At 45.6% G+C, this 21,276-nt stretch overlaps 5 protein-coding genes across 17 annotated transcripts in view; 3 read left to right on the top strand and 2 right to left on the bottom strand.

Annotated features, from left to right (window-relative positions):
• Window positions 1-447: 447 nt before the first annotated feature.
• Window positions 448-1,380, top strand: LOC6507641. The gene is made up of 2 exons (XM_001956023.4): window positions 448-1,086; window positions 1,145-1,380. Exons 1-2 carry the CDS (start codon window positions 563-565, stop codon window positions 1,284-1,286), a joined length of 666 nt encoding a protein of 221 aa, XP_001956059.1. The 5' UTR covers window positions 448-562; the 3' UTR covers window positions 1,287-1,380.
• A 1,178-nt stretch (window positions 1,381-2,558) lies between these two features.
• On the bottom strand, window positions 2,559-3,429 carry LOC6507415. Its single transcript, XM_001956024.4, has 2 exons — window positions 2,877-3,429; window positions 2,559-2,813 (listed from the first exon to the last, which is right to left on the bottom strand). The coding sequence occupies exons 1-2, from the start codon at window positions 3,380-3,382 to the stop codon at window positions 2,672-2,674; spliced, it is 648 nt and encodes a 215-aa protein (XP_001956060.1). The 5' UTR covers window positions 3,383-3,429; the 3' UTR covers window positions 2,559-2,671.
• Window positions 3,430-3,776: 347 nt separating this feature from the next.
• On the top strand, window positions 3,777-5,639 carry LOC6507642 (folliculin). The gene is made up of 3 exons (XM_001956025.4): window positions 3,777-5,201; window positions 5,259-5,361; window positions 5,423-5,639. Exons 1-3 carry the CDS (start codon window positions 4,040-4,042, stop codon window positions 5,541-5,543), a joined length of 1,386 nt encoding a protein of 461 aa, XP_001956061.1. The 5' UTR covers window positions 3,777-4,039; the 3' UTR covers window positions 5,544-5,639.
• On the bottom strand, window positions 5,577-6,686 carry LOC6507413 (60S ribosomal protein L18). The gene is made up of 4 exons (XM_014909739.3): window positions 6,561-6,686; window positions 6,435-6,478; window positions 6,242-6,328; window positions 5,577-6,174 (listed from the first exon to the last, which is right to left on the bottom strand). Exons 2-4 carry the CDS (start codon window positions 6,435-6,437, stop codon window positions 5,698-5,700), a joined length of 567 nt encoding a protein of 188 aa, XP_014765225.1. The 5' UTR covers window positions 6,438-6,478; window positions 6,561-6,686; the 3' UTR covers window positions 5,577-5,697.
• Window positions 6,687-7,708: 1,022 nt separating this feature from the next.
• The window catches only part of LOC6507643 (serine/threonine-protein kinase mig-15), a 26,126-nt gene continuing 12,558 nt past the window's right edge, over window positions 7,709-21,276 (top strand). For 11 of the 13 annotated variants that reach the window (XM_044714796.1, XM_014909890.3, XM_001956027.4 and 8 more), the window contains exons 1-3: window positions 7,709-7,953; window positions 8,501-8,639; window positions 14,206-14,271. In XM_044714796.1, coding sequence (XP_044570731.1) covers window positions 8,562-8,639; window positions 14,206-14,271 — 144 coding nt within the window. In that variant the 5' untranslated portion in view covers window positions 7,709-7,953; window positions 8,501-8,561. Of the gene's footprint in view, window positions 7,954-8,497; window positions 8,640-14,205; window positions 14,272-21,276 lie in introns of those variants that run through there. The other 2 variants (XM_044714793.1, XM_044714798.1) reach the window with 2 other exon arrangements.

Raw genomic sequence — 21,276 nt, 5'->3', positions numbered from 1 at the left:
AACATTTCTCGTTTCGTCGCTCGGCAAACCTCCGATTGTGTCCAAAGATTCCCCGCCTCCTAATGGCTCCCTAAGTGGGTCTTTCCTAGCCATTCTCTAAACTGAATATGGAGAGAAATACATATAGTTGGTGACCCTTCATCTGGATCCGGGCCTGGTGGGGGTCAGTTCATTGGGAAACGAAACCAAATAGAGGCCCGAGTTGGTCGCATTCACGTGTGCAAATAGAAAACCTAAAGTGAGTGGTTACACAGAGAGAAATGGGGGTTAAATAGCTATGTTCTAGGGAGTAAATTAAGAACTTAAAAGAAAACTATATGAGTGAAAGAAGGAAGAGGCCTACAAGACATGAAAATCACATTTAGGAAAAGGGAAGAGTATTTCCAGCTATCTTTATTTAAGTCACTAACCCCCTCCTTTTCTCTCAGTGTACTCCAATTTAGAATGCTAATTGCCTGACCAAATGTTTGCGCCTTCAAAATTTCCACTTGTCATCCCAGCTTGATGGCTCACTTAGTTCCGACCGATTTCCATACCAGTTAAGACCGTGACGCCGGACAAAATGAAGTCATCACCGGGTCTGGGCCTGGCCCTGCTCCTGGCCAGCATAGTCCTCCCATCGCAGAGCTCAGGCTCGCGGAATCTCACCGCCTTCCTGGGACATCGGCAGAAGCGCTGGCTGATCTACCAGAACAGCGGATCGATGAAGTTCAGCATCGGCCCCTCGCTGCCCATTCCCCTGGAGGACAAGGTGTCCTTCCGGTCATGCATCCTGTCGTTCACCATCCAGGGCGGCACCTACAACCTGCCTACCTCTCCCATCTGGCCGTGGGACAAGTGGGAGGGCACCTTCGCCAGGTCCTTGACGCAAATGCGGAAGGCTATCGAGCGGCACACGGCTGTCGGGGGAGGGCGGTACGCGGACGATGCCCGGCTGGTAGTCTACACGGCGCTGGAGGACTACATCGGCCGGAGGAATAACGACCGGGACATGGGCAGGCAGTGTCTGCTCCGCTCCATCTGCGAGAACGCTCAGATCCATCATCATGTTGGCGTGTTTTCCGAAATCATGGACATCGTCCTCAGGTGAGAAATACCTTAGAGGAGACTCTGTCTGATTTCCTAATCCCTGCATCCATTCCAGTCCCGGGAGAGCTGAGCTGGACGAGTCCTACCACGATGCCTACGCCGCCGGAAGGGCAGGAGCCGACTGCCTGGACCTGTACAGGACCTGTCCTCGTGGCTCCAACTTCCTAGACGAGCTCCTGATGGTGGAGGATGATTGATTTACTGCTGTAGCTGTGGCTATGGCTGGGCCTCCGGCTGCGGCTGCGGCTGGTGGAGATCGGGCACCGCAATAAAGTTTTCAACCAAATCAAAGTGCATGTCTAATGGCTCTTGTCCTGATGTCGGATTCCGCTTGTTCTTGCTGCATAATTTGGGGCGGATATGCACGGAGGCATGTCGGAGGGGCAGGAAACAGTGTGTTCGGAGATGGGAATGTGTGATGCATATCGATGGAGGCTTGGAGAAGGAGTTTATGGGGGAAGGAATCAGTCTATGGAGAGCTCTTAAGGTTCAGCTACACATAAGCTGAGTTCAGGTTCTTCTTAATCGTGTTTTCATGCAGCATAAACCCGGCAACCGCAGACATTAGTTACCTATTCTCCTCTGCATCACCATCACAAGTTCAAACACCGCAAAGTTGCACAGACCCCCTTCTGCACTCCACGCCTCTGTCCTGTGCCAACTGCACTTTGCATGGCTCCCCGTGCCCCATGCCCCATCCCACGCCCCATCCCACGCCCCTGCCTGCCTCTTTTCCGCAGCTTAGCTCCTTCCTTGTTCGCGTTGTCATAATCGCATTTGAATTAGCCCGGCACACAAGACGCAGCTGAGGCGAGAACAGGATGCAACAGGGTGACTATTTGAAGTCCAAAGCACCTTCCTTGTAAGAACTAATTAGACGGTCCCTAACCATTAATGACTACTTTTTCCCTTAAAACATAATCTAATAAATTAACTACCGATTTAAGATCTGATTGAATCCCTAAGAGAACCCCTGTATCAGAGTACTCTGCTTAAAGACTTCACCCCCTGGCCCCGCCTGGCAGCGTCTGCAAGCCTAATGTGCCACTTAAGACGCATTTATTGTCTTTCGTTGCTGTTGTAGCTGCTGCTGCTGCACTCCTGCTGCTGCATTTTCCATTTAATTGACGCCATTGTTGACAAAATGGCGGTCGTGTGTTGGCTTTCGCCTCTCGTGCCACCGTACCACCGTAGCACCGCCTTCCGCAACCAAGTTGCATCAGCCACAAGCCATTAATGTTAACGGATTTTTCACGGGGCAACCGGAGGATGTTGCCGGTTAGCATTCGCACACAGTCATGTTACTGGTTTACCGAAGCGAGTTGGCATTTGAGAAGGAGTGGCAGTGGCAGTGGCAGCAGCACATACATATCACTGGCAATTACCATTAAAAATTCAGATTCAGCTTGGGCTGGGCCGGATTGAGTGACAATGAATTGCCAAGGATCTAAATTGAGTCAGATGTCGTCAAGGATTCAACTGATTTAATGATATTTGGTTTAAATAGACATGGTAAGTCTGTGATTTACATTTAATCTCTCTACTCTAAGAAGAAGCTTTGCCCGCAAAGCTGTAGGACATTCTAGTATTCCACATCCACCGAGTAGCCATCCAGAAGACTCTCTCCTTTGGGACACTCCACAAACTGGGTCAAGCAATCCACGCCCGCTCTTCCAGCCTCCATCGCCTCCTTATAAACCACATCTATACTGCCTTTCCCAGGGCTGCAGAATAGAGATGATAATAAATGTATCCTTGTATCAGGATCTTGAAGAATCACAACTTACGTGAGAAGAACATTCAGTAGCTCCGCCATGATGCCATGATGACGATGCACCTGAGCATTCTCGCAGATCCCCCGCAGCAGACACTGACGTCCTTTTCCCACCGATCCACTGACTCGGTCCATATAGTTCTCCAGGACGGCGTAGGCGAAGATGCGAGTGTCGTCTATGTGGGATTCATCCAGACCCTTGATCTTCTTCTGCAAAGATCGGGCATAGATCGCCTCCCACTTGTCCCAGGGATACAAGGGCGCCGAGGGCAGCGTGAAGGCTCCGCAGTGGATCACGTAGTAGTAGACCACGTTGCGCCAGGAGACCGGATCCTCCAGTTGGGTGGCCATCACCGGACCCACCACCAGCCGGATGGTGCCTCCATTCCGGTAGATGAGCTGGTGCCTCTTCTGACGGACGTGCAGGAAGTCCGTAAGATTCTGGCCAACTGAAGGACTCGCCACGTCGAAAGCCGCTTGGGCCAAAGGTAGGATGAGAATCAAAGCCACTAATTGCATCGCGTCTTTCTGGGATACGGCACCTTTCGAGAATGAAGATCACTCAGGCTAGTACCCATCCGAGATGCGATTCAATTAAGTATTTACCTTTTCTGTTAGCACTTCGAACAAATTGGGTTATAAAGACATCCAGAACGATATGAGTCTCTTCGCTCTGCATAAGTAATTGGGTAAATAAACACATTCCATATTTTGTTAGTGAAATCAACTCACTTTTGTGAGTTGATAACGACCCAATCAGTTTTGGCCACAAATTTTTGGCCACAGTTTTGGCCACAAAGTTTTGACACAAATTTGAAAATTTTCTTTTAGCGGGCTTTTGACTATCGAAATCTATCGACTATCGGCCATCTGTAGCTGTCATCTCAAAGATCATATGACTTGGTCAGTGTTGGTAAATCAGCTTTTTTTCTCCACTTGTTCTTTGATTGCAAAAATTTATAAAAATAACTCTTAGTAAATTAAAAAGAGCTTTTAAATACGCAGAAATAACCGTAAATAATAGTCATGTACGTTTATTATTAGAAAAAAGACTGCGGTGAACCCGAATTCAGAGGAAACGGCTAGATTTGTTGTTGAAAGGTGGGAACTCTGCTGGGTGTAAACAAAAATAAACGAACAATTGCTTGGTAAAAATCATAACACCTGCCCGCAGAGATGAACGCCGTGATTGCCCTGTGCCACTTCTGCGAGGCGCACGGCCCCTGCGCCATATTCTGCACCCAAACGCTGCGTGACACCAAGCTGGAGGACCTGCAGCTGGAGCAGCCACAGTCCCAGAAGACCTGCTCCGCCTGTAACTACTCCATGAGTCGCAACAACAATGCCATATACAGCAAGGACGTTGAAAGTGGAGCTACATTCGTGAGCACCAAGGTGGCTGTGCTACCGGAGGTGGCCAACCTGGTCAAGCAGGCGGCAGTCTTGAGCTTGAGCAACGGCACGGACTCCAGCAAGGACGGCGAGTTTGTGTTCTTCGGGGACTCGTCCAGGGGTCACATTCTGAGCCACACGTTTCGGGTGGCCGACTCGCAGGCCCGAGGCTACTCCCAGCTCTTCTCGTTTATAGTCCTGATGAAGGACAAGTACTTCCTGCTCAACACCAAACCCTTTCTGGCGGAGCATCTGAAGAAAGTTTCCTCAGAGCTGCAGGCGGCTGCCAAGAAGACCAAGGAAGCGGAGGATTCGACCTGCTCGGAACGGCAGCGAAGACTCTCAGGCGTGCAGTCCCTGATGCAGACCTCCCGCTCGCTCCTGGAGCTCACTGGAGAGGAGCATATCTTTGCCCAGCTGCACTCGCACTTCGCGTGGCTCCTCCTCGCTGGCTCCCGCTTCCTCACAGAGCATGTGACCTTCGGAAATCTGCCCTGGCTTCCACCGCAGAGCAGCGGCCGACCGCCAGCCCAGCGACTCACCTACAACAGCTCCACCCTGCCCATGATCGAGAGCCTCGATGACCCCGACCAGGAGGAGTTCTTCTCACTGCGTCAGCTTAAAAGCGTGGTTCGCAAGGAGGAGTTCGCAACGGTGTGCTACTGCGCCCTGACCGGCGTCAAGATAGTGGTCAGGGGCGATCCGCGGCGCACCTTCCGTTTCATGGTGTGCCTGAAGAAGCTGCTACCAGAGCCAATGCACAACCTGATGCGGATAGATGCCCAGCACCAGCACTCCATCAGTTCAGAGTATAAGATCATATCGGTGTCCAACGATATTGCGGTGCCCATGGCCAGTGCTTCGGTGTTTCGAATAGACTTCTTGGACAAACATATCAACGGCCACGAAGTGACAGTCAAGTGGCCGGGGGAACTGCCCCGAAAATGTAATATACCCAAGTCCAAAATAGGATAGCCATTACATCTCCCTTTCCGTATTGCAGTGCCCGATCTCATGGTGAAGCTGTTGAAGGCTGTCGAGGAGAAGAACTTCACCGAATTGGTGCTCAACAAGCAGACCAAGGTGCTCATCGAGGAGTGGAAGAAGTGAGTATTGGCCAGAGAAATAATTACATCCATGAAGTTATCCACTTTTCTCGCCAACTAGCAAAGTCACCTGCCTCAACCACGCCAAGTCGAGCAGCGTCCAGGGGAAGCTGAAGAAGGTGCTGGGTATCCAGCCGCAGGACCAGCCTCTGATCAACTACTGGAGCACACACTTGCACTAGTGGAGGGATCACCTTATAGTTTAAGAACATTCGTTTCACCTTTTGGAATAAAACTTCTTTATTGCCGAGTGGTGTGCGACGGCGTGACAAATCAAATCAATCTTAACCAAAAGTGTCCTATTTAGTTCCAATCTATCCGGCAGCAGCAGGATGTTTACTTCTTGTAGCCGCAGCTGGAGCGACGACCACGGGCACGCTCGAACTTGCGTCCCTTGGAGCGGACGTAGGGGCGGGTGTGCGAGTGGGGCACACCGGGAGCCTTGCCGAAGTGCTTGCAGGCAGTGCGGGCGGTACGCTTGCCCTGCAGCAGCAGAGTGTTCTTGCCGGTTGGCGCACGGAGAGCCAACTGATCGAAGGTGAGGATCTCACCGCCAGCCTTCAGGATGCGCTCGCGGGCCGTCTGGGTGACGTGCAGGGCGCACAGGGTCAGCTTGGGCACCACCAACAGGCGGGCGTCATCGGTGACAGTGCCGACGACCACGACGGTCGACTCCGGCTGATTGGCCGCCTTGAAGAAGCGGGCAATGCGCTGCAGCGATAGCGGAGGGCGGTTGATCTTGCTCATAAACAAACGCTTCAGGATGATGCGGTTGAACTTCTTGTTGGTACGACGCTGCAGGAAGCGGTACAGCTGCGGAAACGGAAAGAAACAAGTTACTCCCACCGCCATTCAATGTCGCCAATATCGATCCCCTTACCTTAACAAGCAGACGCAGGTACACATCCTGGGATTTGGGCTCGGTCCTGCGAACCTTGCGATCGTACTTGTGGTTGATATCAATACCCTGGAAACGAAACACAATTAGCATCTGTCATGTCGTCCACGGGAAACGCGCATTCCGAAGACGCGAGACCCTTCACCCGTCCACTTCCGGGTGGTCAAATACGTACCATTTTAGTGTGTGGCGATATCCGCGTTCAAAGCTACGTCGAATCTAAGGTAAAAAAGTAATTTATTTACAAAAAGAAGCTTAAAATCAAGCAAATTCGAGTTAAAGCCACGTGGGGCGTACGTACCTTGCCGAAACGAGAGGTTAAAAAGAAAGAGACCAGGTGGCGAGCTGCGAAAATCGGCAGCACTTTTGGTATTTTTAAGACGGTATTTTTTTCAATTCAGTATTTTTAAAGATATTTTGTTTAGTTGGACCGCATTGTGTTTACTAAACTTAATTCATCGTTTACAATTGAGCTTTGATGAAAAACACTGCTTTTAGCTAGACAAACTATGCTTTTAGCATATACAGTAAATTCCAAAATTTTCATTAGAAAGCCAAAAAGCAGCCATTCGCTTAAACAAAATATATATCAAAAATTTTATATTATTGGTTTTTTCGTCAAAGATGTCGCACGAAACCAGCCCAAAGATATGTCCATCATATGGGGCCATTTTGTCCTCTTCAATCATTTTCAGGAGCTTTGAAGGGAATTTCTTAAAAAATGAACATAAAATGGATTTGAAAATTCATTATGGGATTTTTATACAGGTTGATGCGGAATCGATCTAGAAATTGTTTAAGGCATTCCGTTTAAGAATGGGATGAATATTGGCCAAGATATGGCCATCGCCTTGGGTCATATAGCCGTCCCATGCTTTCCCCCCCATAGTCCCGCAGAAAAAATGACAACAAATTGTTCTGAAAATTTATTATGGGATTTCGATGCAAATTGATATGGAATCGATTTAGAAATCGTTTAAAATATTCCGCTCGAGAATCGGGAGAATATAGACAAATATATAGTACTCGAAGTATGGTCATACCATAATACTGCAAATAGCAGTGGACAGAATTATGTTAACATATTCTGTAAACAGTCTGTTAGAATAAAAGCTAGATACCGTCAGTATTTTTAGTATGAAATACTGATATAATTTGGGAATTCAAGTTTTGAAAGAATATGAATAGTTTAAAACGTGATTTCGATGTAATAGTAGTAAATTTATAGAAAATATGTATACAAGTCCGTAACCGGTTTCAAAATGAATAATATTTCTAAAGTAAATAAACTAAATAAAACTTTAAAGCTAAAAGATAAAAATTGTTTTTTAATCCTTATGAATCGTCGCAAGATGTAGTTTTTTGGTTGGTACCGTGTTCCCGGTTCCCAAACCGGTTACATTAATCGATTTTAACATCGATATTTGTCCAGCACTGCTGGGCACACTGCAGGGACAAAACAAAAACGATAACGCTGCTTTGGGCACACTAACTTGAAGTTCTGATTGGAAACGGTGTGTCGAAGCTGCGTCGGCTCGCGTTGGGAATTCGATTCGTCTCTTCTTTGATTTTCCCCAGTGCACTGCGCAAACCGGAACTCACTGCCATTGAATTGTGAATTTATCGTTTGCGCTAGCTGCATTTGTGCAATGCAAAGGCGATAAACCGCCGCGACAAGTCGCTGTTCGTGCTAAGTACGTCAAAATCAGAGTCCTGGCCGCAAACGAAACGGGAAAAAGCGAGTGGCAGATTTTTTCTGTCTACCCACACAAGCACACACACGTATACAGAAGCGGCCGTTTGCGTGAGTGTGTTTGTGTTTGTGTGTATCGGAGCGCCGGAAAATAAAATAGAAATAGAGTATTAATGGTGCCCAGAGTGAAATGAATCAGAAGCAGAAGTGAAGCCAAAAGCTTAATCCCAAAACATATTCGAAAAGTGTTTGAAAATTGAAAAAAGAGCCGCGCCCACACACACACACACACGCTCAGCAGCTCACAGCGGCTAGAGAGGAGAGAGAGGAAGAAGCAAAAGCAAAAAAAAAGAGAAAAGTTGTGTGGCAGCAACAAATAGTTTGTTAATTGCACGGGTTTTCAGTTTAAAAGTAATTTGTCGCAAAAAAAATAAATAAATAAATTTCGCCCTTCCCCTCTCTCTTCCCTCGGGCTGCTCGCTCCGCCGTGTGTGTGTGTGTGTGTTTTTTTTTCTTTTAATTTTTCACACTCTCCTCTCTTGGAGCAGCAGCAGCTCCAATCTCCAGATCCAGAAGAACAACACAAAAAACCAACAACAACAAAATAAAATGGCGCACCAGCAGCAACAACAACTGGCTCCATCGGTCAACTGTTCACTGGACGATATCGATCTGACGGCCCTAAAAGTAAGTCCAACCAGATGGGAGAGCCTCGAAATAAACCGAATTGCGTTTCTAATTCCATTCGAGGTGTTCCCTATCGCACGCCTCGCCCAGTTCTAGCGGGGAGTCGGCGGTGACTCCCCCCGAGTCTTCAGGTGCGGTCCAAGGCAGTTGCAGTTCAGATTTCATTGGTTGAAAAATTGGTTTATTTTTAAGTCATAAAGTTGAATAAAATAAAGATTTCTAGAGAATTTATTTTTTTTTTTTAGTTATGATTAGAAGTGGGAGGTGGTTGGAGTTATATTTTGTTATTTATTGGGCATTTATCGAACTCCTTTTAATCGCACATCCCTAATGATCTACTTTGTCCACCCCTATGGAGTTGCCTCCCTCCCCAAATATTCCACAAAAGCGAATTAAATTGGCCCACACTTAAGGGCAACCCTTCAGCCCGGTTCCTTTCTCCTTCCCCCCTTTTATGCAAATTTCTTAAAAGTACAACTTTTGTGTGGTGTGTGTGTTTTTTTTTGCACTCTGCCATGGCAACCGAGGGCGGAGAATTGGTTTTTGCACCATTAGAGCCCGAAATCACAATAATAATCGAGTTGATAAGTGCACATTGGCATTTGGGATTCACGGCCTCCGATCGAAATCGCTGAAATCACCACCCACCCTTAGCCTCTTTCCTTTTCTGCGCAACTTTTGACCGGCCGGTGTCATCTTCTCCGCTTTTTTTTTTGTTTCTTTGCTTTGCGCCCCGTTTCTCAATGAATTTGTTGAGGCGCCCCTGCCCCCTGCCCAGTCCAGGCCCAGCCCACCCCCTGGGCGCCGCACGCACTTTTGTTGCCTTTCTCTTTCACCAAACACTCACCACTCTCGGCCCGAACTCACCACACTGCCCCACGTTGGGCGCCGAAAGTAAAGCCATGTGCATGTGTGTGCGTGTCCATTTGTTGACTCTGCCTGGCAAGGGGGAGTGGTAGGTGGTATACAGTGGCGGGCAAAATAGTAGCCATCCCTCAGACGAGACAAGAATGAAAATTGTTTAGTTTATTTTTATTAAAAGGCAGCAGGCAGAAGCAACATGCGTGCTTCTCCACGAATGCCATTTAAATGTGCAACTGTGTGTTTGTGTGTGTGTGTGTCTGGTTGTGTTGCAGCAGACAGCTTGAAGATGATGATAATGATGATTAAGATGAGGCACTGCCTGCCAAGGAAAATAAACGCAAAGCAAAATCAGCAAAAATGCCAGGCATGAGAATATGAATTGTGTTTCTTGTTTGGCCTTCTCTCTTCTGGAGTGTGTGGGAGTGTGGGGGTGTGGGGGTGGCCCCCCGTCGGCATGTCTGCTGTATCTTGTGACCTGTCTGTGCGTGGCTTTTAAAGGTCATTAGACACAAAGCCAGGGATGTGGAATGTCCCGAAATAGAAGAGCGGCGAAAGGTCAGAGTCCTTAAAGCTTCCACTGGAACGGGCTTCCGTTTTTCTTTCTTTTTTTTTTTTGATAAAAAATAACTGAGATAAGGCCGTTTTTGGTGCCACAACCCGATAAGATACTGCAAACTGCATTCTGTCAACGAAATTCATTAATTACTCTCACTGCCCCCTCTCCCCGTCCCTCTGATAAGCATTTCAGACATTACACTGAAAGAAATCCGTCTTCCACTCAGTGACTCTCTGACTCTCAGTGTGTGTGTTTATTTTAATCAACTTTTATTGCATTTCGTTCGGCGGCGATAAAAACGTGTTCGCCCACATTTGGGTTTCTGCTTCCATGCCCCGGACTCCGGACTCCCGACTCCGGTGGCATGTGTGTGTCTATCTGACCTGCAATTCGCTGCAAGAAGTTGGACGAAGAAGGGGAATAATCCACACATGCCATGGCATTTGGGTTAAAACAACACAGACTAGGGAAGATACTGGGGTACTAGGGATTCCCAATCCGTTTTTTTTCACTCCGGAAACTAGGTAGTTGTCAGTTTTGTTTAAAAATATGCTTTTTCCAGTGCAGGTTTTGCATTTCAGAGTCGTAGAGTGCATGGGCGTCCTAATATGCCGTCAGTCCTGTTTCCAGCCCGAGAGTGGCTGCTAACTGGGCCAAGCCAGGGCAGGGCAGGGACAGGGCACGGGGCAGGGGGAGTGGGTCTAGCGTTTTAGCCAACAAACTAAACAAAAAAACAAAGAAATTCCAGTTTGCCGGGCAAGCAAACTGTAATAATGAAGCAACTAGCCGGAGACTGGAGGTGACAGTAGAGGGTCTGAAAAGAGCTCTAAGATTTGGGATTTATTTCATTAAGATATAGTATCTTGTATCTAATTTTGATATATTTTGTATTTTTAAGCTAGTTCCTCTTAAGCAGACACTACTGTACTGTATCTTTCGGCCTGGAGGTGACAGAGTCTGGTTCTGGGACAGTAGAGGGTCTTAAAAGAGGGAAATGTCTAAGATTCAGGATTTATTGCATTAAGATATATTATCTTGTATCTAATTTTGATATATTTTATTTTTTAAGATAGTTGCTTTTAAGCAGACTCTACTGTACTGTATCTTTCGGCCTCCAACGTTTAGATTGTTTAGTTTTAGTTTGTGCCCGTTTGGAAAAAAAATACAAACACAAACAGAGCGAGCAAAGACAAGAGGGAGTCGGGGGGCATGGGGCACCAGCACGGGGCAGGCACCTGGACAGCTTCCAAAGAAACCGGCGGGAATGAGCAGCAAGCCTGTTTTGCTGGCCGCCACTGTCGCTAACAGATAACTGTAACCAAGAGATGCACCGGGAGAAACTTAAAAAAAAGTGTATCTTTGTATCTTAAAGATACTAGACTCTCTTAGAAGCTATTATAAGATTTATGAGCCATAACTGGCCTTTTTCTCCGACTGCTACCTGAGCACTGCACTTTGTGCCTTTTTCTTTACATCCCAGCGCTAATGAGTCATGAAGCGGAGATACTTTTGTATCCGACAGATACTCTGTCCCTCTCTCTCTCTCTCTCCCTTTGAGTTTTCGTGAATTTTTAATTGATTTCCACAACGTGAAGTAATCAGCCATAAATAGCAGTAATTGCCGCCACACTCCCCGGTCTCTCTCTCTCTCTCTGTGCCTCTCCCCTCCTTTATCGGCGTATGCTCTTTGCATGTGTTTGACACACTTTTCGGCGGACGGGCAGAAGGAAGAGGGGCGGTGGGCGGTGGGGGGCGTAGGCAGCCATAAATCTACTTAGAGCGGCTTCCATAGTTCTCCAGTTTCCTTAGAACCCCCATCCCATCCCCCAGGGCAGAAGTACAAAAAAAAAAAAAAAAATAATGTTCCCCCATTCTTGTTTATTTGCCTGCACTTTTTCGTGTTTTTTTCCTCTTTCCTTTGCTTTTATTTTTGTGTTTTTCGGTTGTTGACGCTTTGTCTTCTGCTCTCTAATTCCTTTTGGCTGCCAGAAGCTTAAGGAGCACCACCCAACCACCCAACCGCCCAATCACCCACCCAACCACCACCTTTGGGGCAAGCTTCTTGGGGAGACCCTCTCTCTTTGGCGGGATTAAAGTCTAATAAAGTTGACAAGCCAGCGTGGTTCTATAAGTCATGCCACCTAGGATCAAGTATCTAGATACCAAGCAGTATCTAGATATCAACCGATCATCCCCAGGGGTATCTGGGTCTTGGGCTTGTAAGCCTTCAATCAACTCTGCTCCCAACTAAACAGCTTAACTTGTTCGGGAATTCGGAGCAGTTCCTCCACTAGACTGCGGTATTCTTACACTTACCGAAATTCCATCAATCATGCAAAGAATTCTATGAGAATTTGATTGAATACTAAAATAAATAATCAAATACAGAGCCTCTTTTCGAGGGAAAGTAATGGTGACGAAGGTAACTTAAAAATGTGTGAGCTTTGCTGATGAAGTTGACCTTATTTTTTGCAAATTATGCGTTGATTTTCTCAACCTTACCAAAATACCTTCAATTATGCTTAGAATTCCATTAGAATTTGATTAATTTCTACAATATATAAACAAATAAAGAGCCTCTTCCCAAGGGAGAGAATTGGTGATGAAGGAAATTTAAACTTTTGAATTGTTTTTTTTGTGAATTACCTTGTTCTTCTTAGACTTACGGAAATTCCATCACAATTACAAACATAATTCAGTTCAAAGTTAAGTAGTTTATACAATAAGTAATCAATCAAAAAGCCTCTTCTTGAATGAATGGAATGGTGACGAAGGCAACACCTAAAATGTATAGTGCTTATAGTGCTTATTTTTTGTCAAATTATACCTTGTCAGTTATATAAAGTATATGATTAGTTACTGAAATAATAAACCTTTTGGCGGGATAAGAGTACCGATGATTTTTTAGTGACGATCAAATTGCCATATATGTGTTTAATATTCGTATTTTTCTTTCATGTCTTTCTTTCGAGAATTAGAATGTTTTTAACACTTAAGATATGCTCTTAATTATACATAGAGTATAGAATAGATTGATTACTGCAGTACTTAATGACAGAATAATAATATGGACGAAGTATAGTACCGGTGACGAACCGTAAAAAGCTTGAATCAATTTTGGTGAGACAAAAAAGAGATAATTTTCGCTAAAAAATGCTACCAATACTTAAAAGTTACAATACTTAATATTATGTGCTAATTACTTAATTAAATAATAAACCTTTTGAGGAGGCCAGGAGAAGTACCAGTGACGTAGGTAAGGCTAAAAATAGCCTTTATTAGTTTTAAAGTTCTATTACTATTGAAAATACTATCAGTTTTGATTAATTTCTAATTTGTGATTAATTGCAGTTCTATTTAATGTTCGTTAGTGTTATTAGTCAAACTTAGCATGTCGTGACTAGCTCAGAAGTAGAACTACTCCCCGAAATAACTCTGTTAGTGCCGCCTATTTAATCGATAGTTATTGAGAGGCATTTCTCCGCCTGTAACCCCCCACTACCTTCCCCAATACTGTTAGCCCCAATCCAGGTTGTCAAAAAAGTCAGTTACCTGTTGAAGTTGGCTTGTTTTTGTTGTTATTTTAATTGGCATTTGCCTTACCTGTCGTTCTGGTCGTCACCGTAATCCCAATTCCGATTCCCAATTCTCCGGCCTCCCCCGCCTCCGCCTCCGCCTCCGCCCCCGCCCATGCCCCACCTGAGCTCCAATAAAAATAGAAGGCATTGTGTCGTCGTTGTTGTTGTTGTTGTTGTTGTCTGCCGTGTCACGGCCCCCCTTCCGCCGTGTCACGGGTTGCGTGTCAATGAACTCGCATGCAATTTGTATGGCTTACAGGCTAGGGAGTGGGGGGATTGGGGTAATCGGGAATCCGAATCGGAATTTGGAAATCGAGGATTTTTATTTTTAACCCAGCAGAGCGGAGCGGAGCAGAGGCCGGCGGAGAGACTTGTCTCTCCTTTTTTGTAATGTTAGTGCCTTAATAATTTGTTTACAAAAAAGCGGATAAAAAGGGGAAATTGGAAAGAAAACAAAGGAAAGGTCTGTGGACTGGTAAGGTCGGGTTGAGTGGCAGAAGGAGGCAGCTGGCCCATATATCTCTCATCCTATATCCCACTAACTCTCAACTATCTTTATTCCTTGCAGGATCCAGCTGGCATCTTTGAACTCATCGAGGTGGTGGGCAATGGCACCTACGGCCAGGTCTACAAGGTAAGAGGCTTCTCTGTTATGATATTTCTAATTTATTTATTTTTATTGGCTGGAGAATCTTGTGGATATTTTGGTGGAGCTCCGCAGAGCAATGATCTCAGATGTAGAGCTCTGAGAGTCACTTTATGGTCGCTTTATAATTAGCAATCATTAGAGTTTATGCCTGACTGCGTTTCACTTAGCTTTGCTTGTATCTTTGTATCTGTATCTGGGTAGTACGCCCGAAAAAATAACAAAATAAAAAAGATAACAAGCTGGGTTGTTCTAACCGCTTTAATTAGTCTGTGTCCGCTAGGCTGTCTAATAACTTTCAGCTCAGTTCGGAACAAAAAGAAAACAAACGACTGCTTCTCACACATTAGCACATTTTTCTGGCTTTCTGGAGAAAATAAATAAATGGAGGAAGAGCCTTAAGAACCAGAACAACACCAGATCATCATCATAATCGGAGAGAAAAAGATTCAAGAGGCAGCGCTCCTCTCGAAACAATGCCGCCACTCTGTGTGTTTGTATTTAAATTATAAGTTTAAAATGTATCTGCAAGATACAACCATGCAGCGGCAACGGCAGAGGCAGAGGCATTACGAAAATAGACATTGCTTTTGTAAATTACCGTTAGCTGGTGGCATGCCACCGCTCCAACTGCATCTCGCAGATACACTCGGCGGGGGTCGCCCTGAGCTATCGCCCCAGAACCCCAGAACCTGTAGCTTTTACGCAGAAATCCGCAGAAAGTATTAATTACTCACCTCAGATACATGACTAAACGGCCTTCGAATAAAGCCTATTTAACATAATTTCTCTTTCAGTTCGGCTTCCCTGGAACTGGCCTTATAAGGGGGCTCTTGAGTGGCGGGTTACTACGAGATATCATGAAATTGCGCTGTCAATCGGGCTAGAGCTGCCAGTCACTGCCAACACCCACTCCCCGCTCAAAAAGATACTTTCACAGGAAATATGCTTCTCTCAGTGTAGTGATTATTAGCATGAGTAATGCCTAGATACTCTATGTATCTGTATCTGTATCTGTACCTGTACTAGAACTTCTGAAGTCCATCCACTTGCTCAGCTCTGCTATGCCTCATTCCGTTGGCATGTATTTGGCTGCGGTTTTCAGCCGACTTCTTGCCTGATTGACTGACTAACTGAGTGACCGGCCAACCGGTTTCCATTCGCCATGGATATTATGCTCTTTAGAGCCACTTTTGGCCTCAGCAGCTTATCAAACGTCACAGCTGCTGGCCAAATTTTGCAACCTGGCCTGGCCTGGTGTCTCCGGCTCCGGCCTGGCTCTGTTTATTTTTCTCGATTTTGGGTTTGGGTCTTCGAGTCTCTGATCTGATGATCTCTAATGCGTTTCTGCGAATAATATTCTGATTTATGGCTGCCTGGCGCGTCTTTCATGTTTGTTTTGTTTAGGGCACTTCCGTTTTATTGATAAAATGGCATAACCCGCCAAGGGGTATTTTTCTTTTCAAGTTCTGCTATCGAGCCAGCAGTGAGTCAGAGCTTCAGATGGGCGTTGGGCACATGTGCTTCCACAGAACACGTACAAGTGCACAGTCTGACTCGAAACGTGGTCAACTGGAAACTGTCAAGAGGGCAGACAGGGCACCAGAACCAGAACCCACCGCCCATTTATGGCCAAGACTTTGGCACAAAAGTGTATTTGAAACAGACATTAAAGCTGGAAAGTAAGTCCCACCTAGCAATTTTAATAAATGTTATTTTTGGGGCTTGGCTGCCGTTGGCTTTCCGCCCACAGAGACACACGGCCCACAGTTGTGTCGTATAATTAACATCTCTCATAGCTGGGCGAACTTTGACCCAATTACCAGGGACTACCATGGCTTGGAGACTGAGAAGGAGAAGGAGTCGGAGTCGGAGGTGGAGCCTAGTTGGAGACAGACAAGTGCAGACAACAATACATATTTATGAGCGAGACTTGATAATAAAGCACGCAACGCCAGCAAATAAATGGGAAACCTCCAGCCCAGCCATCGCAGCCAGCAATTGCCGAACAAGAGTATCTGTGAGTGCGCAGGCGCAGCCAGGCAGAAAACTAAAGCCGAAGAAGCCGCCAGCCAATGCAGCCACTGCTCGGTTGAATAAAATAAGAAATACAAAGCAACTCGACAAGCAAAACATGCAAAATACATTAAAATTAAAGCCAATAAACAAATCAAGCAGGAAGCTTGAATAAAAACAGAAACGCAGAGCAAAAAAATTAAATAGGAAGCAACTGACTTTAGAGTTCATAAAAAAAGGCAGCAATTAGTGCGCGAGTTGCCCAAAAAGCACAAAAGGCTCTCCCAATGTCATAGAGCCGAAAAAAAAACTAATTGTTACGCAAATTGTATTTGTTTGGCAGACTCTCAGAGACCTTAGCCAGACACAAGTCATTGACACGTTCAGCCACAGTGTAAAGAATGCACTGGGAGAAATATTTAAGTGAATTAGAATGTGTGCTTTTTAACAAAGGCAAAGCAGATTCATCTAAAAATGGTTAGATATTTGTTTTTAGATAGAAAACTTGGCTAGAAACTATAATTGATGGACATTCTAATCTTAAATTTATCAGATTTGATACTTGGTACTTACAAAAGCATGCTTTTTTTAAAAAAAGCAAAGCAGAATCCTTAAAAAGTGTTTGGAAATTGTAATATGTTGTGAAATTATGACCTAAAATTATAAATATAAAAAAATAGAGGGCTATAGGATACCCGGTACTTACAAAAGCATGCTTTTTCAAAAAAGCAAAGCCGAAACTTTAAAAAGTAGCTTAATACTGTTTTATATTGAGAAATTACAACTTAAAATTACAATTCAAAGAAAAAAGTATCTAGAACGTATCAAAAATAGAGAGCTATATGATACCCGATACTAACGAAAGCATGCTTTTCATGAAAACTTAAGAAAATCAAGAAAAAGCCAACTCTAGGAGTCTCTAAGCCGCCCTACTCTCTTTAAGTACGTGGTATAGATAGTCTACTTCCTCTAGCTTTAATTTCTTTCTTTCTCTACCCTTTTCTTGCAGTGTAGCTCCTCTCCTTTCTCTTTCCCTATTTTGCTAATTTTATTCCCCATTCGCCGCCAATTCCCTGCACTTTTCAGCGCCATTTCTCGAGCAAATTGTATTTTTAGAGGTTCACTAACTCTGTGGTTGCTCTGTTTTAGTTTTCGGTTTTCGGTGTTCGGTTTTCTGGCTATCTGAGTTTCTGGCTCGCTTTGTTCGCTTAATTAAATCTCTAGCCCTGACACTTTTTCATTGACAAGGCAACCTGTGTGTTTAGGCCACTTTGCGCTCTGGCTCTGGCCAAAACAATAAATGGGATTTTGGGTTTGCGTTTTCGGGTGTTTTTTCGCAAAAAATCGAAAAATAAAAGAGTGAAAGAGCGTTTTTTTTTGCTAGCCCAGCAGTCCGGCGCTGGGAAAGTCATCGAAGTCGAGAAGGTGGATGAGTGAGGAGTGAGGGCCCGCGTTTTGGGAAGGTATTACCAGCGGTACGAGTGTGTGGGCTCCCAGTAACGACCTTGGGAAGCGATGAGTTGCCTCTTCGAAGCTGCCAAGTTATGCATTTTATTATCTGTCCGCGTGTGGGTTGCTGTTTTTTTTAACAGCTTTTGTTTTTAAAATTAAATATGCATGCTGGAAGTTGAAAATTGATCACTTTCGAAGGCGGCGTGTGAAACTTTTGTGGTCTGGAGCTGGTCGAAGCCACAAAAGAAGAGCACCCTTGTCTAATTGGTGGCTAGATTCTATTGGATTTTTATCTGGAGAGGAATGATTCATCCAATTGACCCACTTCCCTCTACACCCACTAGCCACCGAGATAACTCTATTTATCTCCACTTTTCTCCCCGATTCAGCAATTGCGATAAGTTTGAATGGCAGTTGTTTCGGTTACAAGGCTAACTTGGCCAATGAGCCTCGGTATTTATGGCCAGCGATGCTGATTAAGTATGCAAACTTTACTCACCGATTGCTTTATGGAATTTCATGATTCCTAGAGTGAGTTTAAGTTACTCTTAAAACAGCCTGCCTCTGGCCAGCCCGAACAATTAATTTATGAGTGAAAGTTTCGGTATTTTGCATGCATAATTTGCTGCACAATGGAGGCCTTTGTTTGAAAGTCAAAGGGAATTGAACTCGAAGGGGGGATAGACTTCTTGGATAGCAGGGCCTCCTACCCGTTGACCCGCAGACTTGGCCTCCCCAATTCATTTAATTTCCAATTACCACAATGGCCACTCCAAGGGGACTACTCTCTTCTCTCAATTAATTAGAATTCAGAAACCACAAACCACACATGCCCTCATGGGTAGACCAGAAAAAAAGGGAAATACTTTCCAAGGAAACCGGAAATTGTTGACACGCAGAAAGTGACGTCATTTATTGCGATTGTGTTTATGGTATAGTCCCTGTTATTCCGCCGATTATATATGCCAAAAATTATCTTTTGACACAATTTGGTGTGCGAGGCTCTTATCTGTCGGCAAATAAACACTCCGGGGCCGTCAATATTGGAAATAGACTCAGTGACTCAATCCCCAAGGTGGAGTCGATAAAGGGGGTGGATCATGGAGGCCCTTTCCATGCAAATCGTTGTTGTGATTGCCGGGACTAATAGGCTCCATAAGGCCCATGAATAAGCCATAATTGTGAAGGCTAATGGGTGATGAAGGCCTGGAATGTGCGGGTTTCTATCCGATTTTCTCTCAAAGTGTCACTAATAGAGCTCTCTTTCCCAGCCTAATTGCATTTGTCTGAAGATTTTAGGAAACTGTCTTTCATGAGGTCTAGACAGCTACTCTTTCTGATGCGAAACTAGCTCGAAACTGGAACATCAAACAACAAACTCTGGCTAACTGGGTTAACCAGGTGGAGAGACGCCTGCCTCCTCCTGCCAATAACACAAAATGGAAGGCTTTTTCAAACACTTTGAACTCTGGGGTTCGAAATTCGAATCAGAAAACTGCTCACCTCCACTTAGACTGAGACTCCAACACACTACTCCTCCAGCAGGCTTGGAAAATTCAATTTAATGAAATGCAGCCAAGTGCTAAAAAGCCAGTTAAGTGGTCCATTGAAAGAGGAGGGGGGTGTAAGCAGGGCAGTGCAACCTTTGACCCCCACCAGCACCAAATGTGAGCAGCCAGTATCCGAGATGAATTTAAACAACATTTTCGAGCGCTATTTCGCCTTCAATTGCTGTTTTATGAGCCAGCTGGAGGCTGGAGACTCCAGCACTCTAAACGAGATACAGATACTTTGACCAGCTACAGTCTGCCCCAGCTAAGGGGAATTATGAGTCTTTCGTAAGTCATTGTGTTGTGAGATTTGAAAGCCCCACTGTAGAATAGTTTTTCAGCAAAAAAACGCTTTGATTATCCGGGTTAATTATCGAAACTAACAACAATTGGTAATTGATGAGCGATGGCTGCCCTTCCGCTCCTCCTCGCCCGAGCTTGCCTCCCAATCACCTCTTCCTAGTAGAGTGGAGTCTATTTGCACACACAGTTGCGCAACCTGGCCGAGAGGCAGCTGTGGGCCAGTGGGCCAAACGGAGTTACCTCCACGACGCATCGCAGGGGCGTGGTGGCAGCAGGGGCTGCTGCGGTTTCAGTATCTGGATCTTTCAGGTTTTGTAATTGAATTGCGGCCGTGTGGGAGCCTCCAAGACGGCCTGCCACAATTAATATGCCGCCGCCGCCGCCGCCGCCGCCGCCGCCGCCGCCGCCGCCGCCGCCGCCGCCGCCGTGGAGGCAAGGTGCCTGGCGCAGCCGAGAAGAATGTGGTACAAGGCGCTGTGGTTGCCATGTGTCTTCGGGTTACCCAATAACCACGGTGGGGCAGGTGGGTGGCTCCGAACCTAATTTGCATCGAAAGGGAACTAGGTTCCATTAAACCAATTAAAGTTAAATAAGTTTCTGTTCTCTTCCTGACACTGGCTATCTAACAAAGCACTTTTCCATTTCCTGGACAGAACACATGTCTGTCCAGCATCCCAGCTTATCTCTGAGGCCTCTGGGGGAATTTTATTCTTTTCTAGATACTTTCAAACTCTATCTCGCAGCCTTTTCCGCTTTTCCGCCCTGCAGTTTAGAGCGATTTGCATGGCAAGTTGCGGCAACTTGAAAAACATGTCCAAAAGTTGATATTTTGGGCCATTTTACGGCGGGCTGGAGGCGAAGGGAGGCACTTGACTGCATTTTTTCATCTTGTGCAACAGCCCAGCGCCAGTTTCCGAGTTATTTTCGAGTTCTATTATCAGCCGGAGAGCGCGGAGGAAAATGTTTTTTATTCCGTCCGCCTCAGCTGCGAATTTGCTGGCACTTTTTGCTGGGATTTCTGTCCACAACTGACTCGGAGCGGGTCTGGGGAGGGAGTTGCCATAACCAGAAGTTGCAGCGACGATCGGTGGGGCCTCGGAGTGCCATGTTTATGAGAATTTTTTGGCCAGATTGTTCGGGTTTTGGCTTTCCGATAGATACTATTGCACTTTTGGGGGGACTTCTCGTAATTTTTGCTCAAAAGTAGCTCTGAGAGCCACCCAACTCCGTATGGTTTCTTTCACGCTTGATTGTATTCGGCCGAGTATCTGACAGATACAGATACCGAGACCCAACCGTGTGGTAATCATAAACCATCTCTTGTGCATAGGTAGGCAAATCCCAACCCGAATCGGCCAGCTGCACTCCATTCCGAGCCACTCCATTGTTGACTCTCTACCTTTAAACATTTTCACATTTTGATTATATTACGGATTCAGCGATTTTTGTCGCTCCATTGTCGGGCGGGCTCTGGCTCTGGCTCAGACTCTATATGGCCTCTAAAGGCTTGTCGCCGTCTTTGTTTACTTGTCTCTTGGGGGGATTGTTTAGCTCTATTTGCTTTTGGGCTTTCAAGAAGAAAACTGGCGACTGTCGACGGGCTACGGCCGAGAGGTGATGAAAGTGCCACTGCACCGAGTGATTCACAAATATTTCTCTTTGTATTAATTGC

Source organism: Drosophila ananassae, chromosome 2R, assembly GCF_017639315.1.
Source record: "Drosophila ananassae strain 14024-0371.13 chromosome 2R, ASM1763931v2, whole genome shotgun sequence".
Taxonomy (NCBI): Eukaryota; Metazoa; Arthropoda; class Insecta; order Diptera; family Drosophilidae; genus Drosophila; species Drosophila ananassae.
This window is presented reverse-complemented; position numbering and strand designations above follow the sequence as displayed.